Source organism: Papio anubis, chromosome 13 (genome assembly GCF_008728515.1).
Source record: "Papio anubis isolate 15944 chromosome 13, Panubis1.0, whole genome shotgun sequence".
Lineage (NCBI taxonomy): Eukaryota > Metazoa > Chordata > Mammalia > Primates > Cercopithecidae > Papio > Papio anubis.
In genome coordinates, this window is record NC_044988.1 from 100,783,704 (window position 1) to 100,789,135 (window position 5,432).

Below are 5,432 nucleotides of genomic sequence, written 5' to 3' on the forward strand. Positions count from 1 at the left end.
TCCAGCTGCCTCACTGCCTCGCTCTGAAGCCAGAGACCCTGTGGTTTACCCCAGTGACTGCCCACATCCAGGCCCACAGGCAGCATCTGTAAATGTGTGTGTCAGTGAATTGAACCAGCATGTTCGAGCCGGCAAAAATCACAGGGGCCTCTCTCCCACACTGTTGTGTAAATGAGTAAACTAAGACGCAGAGGGGACTCACCTGAGGCCTTCTTTTTTGACAATAATAATAAATCCATCAACAAAAATGACATTTGTCAAGTGCCACCCAGGAGGATGTTCCCGAGTCTGCCCAGGGGCCCGTTGGGATGCATGGTTCCTCACCCACCTCCCAGACCTTCTGGTCCCCGTCTCCCTGGTGGATGGTGGGCTGTTGGAATCCTGGGAGGCCTGGGCTGGGGAGAGGCTCAGGGCTGGGGGTTGCCCTGGGGCCTGCAGGACTGCCGGCTCACAATGAAGCTGTTTGTGCCCCACCACAGGGTCGCTGGACACCCATCAAGCCCCAGCCCAGGCCCTGAACGAGACTCAGTGGGCACTAGAACGCCTGAGGCTGCAGCTGGACTCCCCGGGGGCCTTGCAGAGGAAACTCAGGCTGCTGGAGCAGGAATCCGAGCAGCAGGAGCTGCAGATCCAGGGCTTCGAGAGTGACCTCGCCGAGATCCGCGCTGACAAACAGAACCTGGAGGCCATTCTGCACAGCCTGCCCGAGAACTGTGCCAGCTGGCAGTGAGGGCTGCCCAGATCCCCGGCACACACTCCCCCACCTGCTGTTTACATGATCCGGGGTGTGCACACTACCCCACAGGTGTGCCCACACAGGCGTGCCCCGGAGTCGGCTGCTGTGAACTCGCCCCCACGTGAATAGTCACACTCCCTGCCGATTCTGTCTGTGGCTTCTTCCCTGCCAGCAGGACTGAATGTGCGTACCCAGTTCACCTGGGTATCAGTGCACACTCACCCCTGCACATGCATAAACAGGCACACCCCAGTGTCAATAACATACACACGTGAGGGTGCTGCATGTCTGTGTGATGACCCACATGTGTTCAGGTCCATCCAGTCTACAGCTTACGGTCCACACACATTACAGTCCACAGCTGTTGTGAGAGCCACCTGTGTGCCAGGCACTCTCTGGATATTGGGCAAGTTGTTACATGAGATGCCCTGGGGTGCTACATCCACTCACTCCAGACAGCAGGGGGGTCTCAGCAGATCTGCAGAGATCAAGGGGGTCAGCAACAGCCGGAGCCTCTAGTGCCAGAGCTGGCTGCCCTCTGTTTCACGGCAGCTCCCCGACCTGTGTTGCTGCATGCACGCCCCACAGCCCGACACAGCCAGAGGACCAACAGGCCAAGAAATGCAAGATCCTGGGAGGGTTCTCAGCAGTGGAATCTGAGACCCTGAGGCCACGGCCAGGCCTGCTAGTCCGGCTAGAGCAAGGTCCACTCCTGGCAAGAGTGTTACTGGCTTCACTGGATGCTTCCCTCTCAGGGTCCTGGGACTGCACCAGACGCCCTGAGGGAATGGCCCGCCCTGGCCTGTACCCACTTCAGCGTGTGATCTATCCAAAGAGCCAGGCCCAAGAGCGCCTAGGTCAGGGGGCTCAGGCTACCAGGAGCACGCCTTTGTGCCCCCAGCAACCCAGTTGACCTTTAATTGACGCTTTCCAAACCAGCCCTGCAGCACCACTTGCCATGCGGGAGGCCACAAGGGTGTGCGAGCCTGGCTGCCATTCTAGTCTGTCCTGCCTGGGAATCGCCCTGTGGCCAGGCCCGCATGCCGGCCTCTGCCCAGGACTCCTCAGCATTTCCTCTTGGCATCCTTCCCTCCCCCAGGCCCTCTTCCACCAGATGGCAAGGCCTTGGCATTGGGAAGACAGGCACCTCTGCGGGCTCAGCCCCCTCCCATGGCTCCCCTGACAGGGGCAGGGGTAGGGCAGCAGCACAGACCAATTCTGTTTAACGTGGAAATAAAGGACCGTTTTACTGGGCAGGGTGGTGTGCCTCTCACCCTCCCCCACTGGTGGGCAGCCAGGGCCCTGGCTGTGGGTGTGCACTTGACACACCTAGGAGGTGGCCAGCGTGTGGACCAGACGTTGGTAGGAAGGTGGCAAAAGCCGAGCTCGTGGCTGGGCCAGTACCTCCCATTAGAGGGTTTTTCTGGGGTTGTGTGATCACAGGTACCTACCACGCAAAGCCTAGGAGCTGGGGCGTTGGAGGGGTGGGGTGCAGAGAGGCCCTCAGCTGACCTCTGGTTCAGGCTGGAGACGAACTCACAGCCAAGTGTCCGAGGATGGTGAGGATCAGGGAAGGGCGCCATCCAGGAGTGGGAGGGTGTGGGTTGGGACTTGAAGAGTGGGGAGGCAGAGGAGGAAGCAATCCAGGCAAGAGGGTGGACAACAGTCCCGGGCCTGCAGGGTGGGGGCTCGGCCAGCTTGCATCACTCCAGGAACCCAGGTTGAATGGGGTGGGATGTTGGAGCTGCTCAGTCAGGGCTCTTGGCTGCAAGCCCCAAACCCCTCCTGAGGTGATTTCAGCAGAAAAGCGGTGTTGGGAGGGTCGCTTGGAACCCTGGGGTAAAAATGGCTGCTAGGTGTTGGAGATAGCCTAGGGAGGGGAGCCTGAGGCTTCCAGGATAGGCTGGCTTCCCTCTTTCCCCCTCCCACCTCTCTTCTTGGTCTCTGTCTCTGTCTCTGCTCTCCTCTCCTGTATCTACTTTGTTCTTTTCTCTTAATTTTTTTTTTCTTGAGACGGAGTCTCGCTGTGTCACCCAGGCTGGAGTGCAATGGCATGATCTTGGCCCACTGCATCCTCCACCTCCCAGGTTCAAGCAGTTCTCCTGCGTCAGCCTCCTGAGTAGCTGGGACTACAGACGCTTGCCACTATGCCCAGCTAATTTTTGTATTTTTAGTAGAGACAGGGTTTCACTATGTTGGTCAGGCTGGTCTCAAACTCCTGGCCTCAGATGATCCACCTGCATTGACCTCCCAAAGTTCTGGGATTTCAGGCGTGAGCCCCCGTGCCCGGCCCATTGTTTTCTCTTTGCAGAGTGGCTTTCTTTGCTTTTCTTGTGCCCGATAGGAGAGGATACCCACTCCCACCGCCATCCCCCATAATGGCCCCAGGTGTACATGTCATCAGGTCCAGTGCTTGCAAGAGACAAGCTGGTGACTGTGTCCTGATTCCAGCTTCTCTGCTTAGGTGAAGTCCTCCCCATCCCCTGTCCAGGATAATGAGGATCTCTCTGGATCCAAGGCCATATAATGGATGACCAGTGCCACCCGCCAACCTAATGGGAGATGGAGTTCAGAGAAGAGGTGTGCTCCTCCACAGAAAACTGTAAAATCCAGGCTACAGTGGGGGATTGACATGATTAAGCTGAGCTAGGAGTGACTTGGTCCCTAGATATCTGGGCAGAGGTGGAGAGGCCGAAGATGGGGGAGCTGCTGCTGCACAGTGAGTTTGGTGATTGGCGTCCGGTGTAAGTGATGTCGAGAAGATGGGGTTCTTCCAAGACCTCTGGGATAGGGTCTGATGTCTCCCTCCCGCCTCCCTCCAGTGTCTCAGCCGATGGCACACAGTCGTCCTGTTGCCTGCTCTTGGCATTCAGCCTTTATCCATTCAAGCAGTGGGATCCAGCAAAGCTTAGTCCCAGCATCCCTGATGGGTGGAGAACTCGGGCCTGACGTGTTGTGACTCACACAGTCTAATCATGCCTGGTGCATGTGCTGATCCATTCTCTGGCCTCAGAGGTGGGGCCACTGCCGGGTGGAATGCGGCAGCTGTTGAACATCTGGCTAGCAATGCAGTCCAGCAGCTGAGTTGGAGAAGGTGGGGTGGCCCCTGCCCTGTAGGATGGCTGACTGGGGCCAACCAGCCCGACTGGCCGGGGCAATAGGCTGCTGGAGCCTGGAGAGGGAAGTGCATTATGAGAGCTCTGTCCTAAGTCCGCTCCCATCCACCTAGGGTGATAACAGTAAGCTTTTACCCTCTGCTTAACCCATCCAGCAAGTCATCAAAGTTACAAAACTCCCTGCTTAGTGCGTTCTGGGTTACTTCATTGTGAAGATCAGGGGACTGAAGCTCAGCCAGGTCAAGTGCCTCGCCCAAGGTCATGCAGCTTGGCCAAATCCAAACCCTTGGTGAATGGACAGAGGAGCGTCACCTAGGAGAGGTGGGCGCTGGTCTTGCTGGGGAGGAGGGGCCTGCCCCTGGACTGCTGCCCTGACCTCAGCCCCATCCCATTCTGCCTAGCCCCTCAGGGCACTTCCCTCCCCAGGGACAGCCACAGAAAAAAAGATAATCTCGGCTGGGCGTGGTGGCTCACGCCTGTAATCCCAGCATTTTGGGAGGCCGAGGCAGGTGGATCACCTTAGGTCAGGAGTTCGAGACCAGCCTGGCCAACATGGTGAAAACCCATCTCTACTAAAAATACAAACATTAGTGGGGCGTGGTGGTGTGTGCCTGTAGTCCCAGCTACTTGGGAGGCTGAGGCAGGAGAATCACTTGAACCTGGAGGCGGAGCTTGCAGTGAGCCGACATCAAGCCATTGCACTCCAGCCTGGGCGACAGAGCGAGACTCCGTCTCAAAAAAAAAAAAAAAAATCTCAGGGTCCCAACCCTAGGAATCAGATGCAGGCACGCTCAGTGTGCACGGTGGGGCCATTCCGAGTGCTGTCTGCCCCGGACAGCGCCTGTCTATGCCTGTGGCCCACCACCATTATGAGGAGTGCTCCCTTGACTATGAGGAGTGCTCCCTTGACTCTGGCTGTCCTGATTTGGACACTAGACTTCACAGTCACTCTGGCCACAGGTTCCCCATCCTGCCCCCTGATCTCCGCTTTTCCTGGAGTCATGGGTTCTCCTGCTGGTGGCCTTGCGCCCCAGCTCCAGCTTCCTGACTTTTCTGGAAATGGGAATGCCAAGTCCTATTTCATGCAGTTTTGAGAATGAAATGACTGATGTACGGTGCAGAGTGCCTGTGAGTGTCCAAGAAATCGGTTTTATTAAGACACGAGTTCATTCCAATTAATTTGACTGGCCACTGTTGTCACAGCAGCCGCACCGTCCCAAAGGCAGCAGAGTCATGTTTGAGCGCCGACTTCCCGACGGCACTTGGTCCTCACAACCACCCCATGGAGTTCATGCTGAGATCTTCGCATTTCATTTCTGTGGCAGGGACTTGCTGAGGTCCGGGGAGAGGAGAGAGGAGGGGTGCGGCCGCCCCGCGCTGTGCACTTTCCGCGTCCTCCAGCAGAGGGGTCGGCCGGCGGGCTCCGCGTCCCGCATAATAGCCGCTTTGATGCCCGCGGAGCGGGAGGCGGGAGGGGAGGGGTGAGGCGGGAGGGGAGGGGTGAGGCGGGAGGGGAGGGGAGAGGCGGGGGGGGGGGGGGGGGGGGGGGGGGGGGGGGGAGGGGCCGGCAGCGGAGGGAG

General features: G+C 58.1%; 1 protein-coding gene across 1 annotated transcript in view; it reads left to right on the forward strand.

The window, feature by feature from the left end:
- Positions 1–1,990, forward strand: part of LAMC3 (laminin subunit gamma 3) — an 89,094-nt gene extending 87,104 nt beyond the window's left edge. Inside the window, exon 28 of the mRNA XM_031654643.1 lies at positions 480–1,990. Coding sequence (XP_031510503.1) covers positions 480–730 — 251 coding nt within the window. The 3' untranslated portion in view covers positions 731–1,990. The remainder of the gene's footprint in view (positions 1–479) is intronic.
- The last annotated feature ends 3,442 nt before the right edge of the window (positions 1,991–5,432 follow it).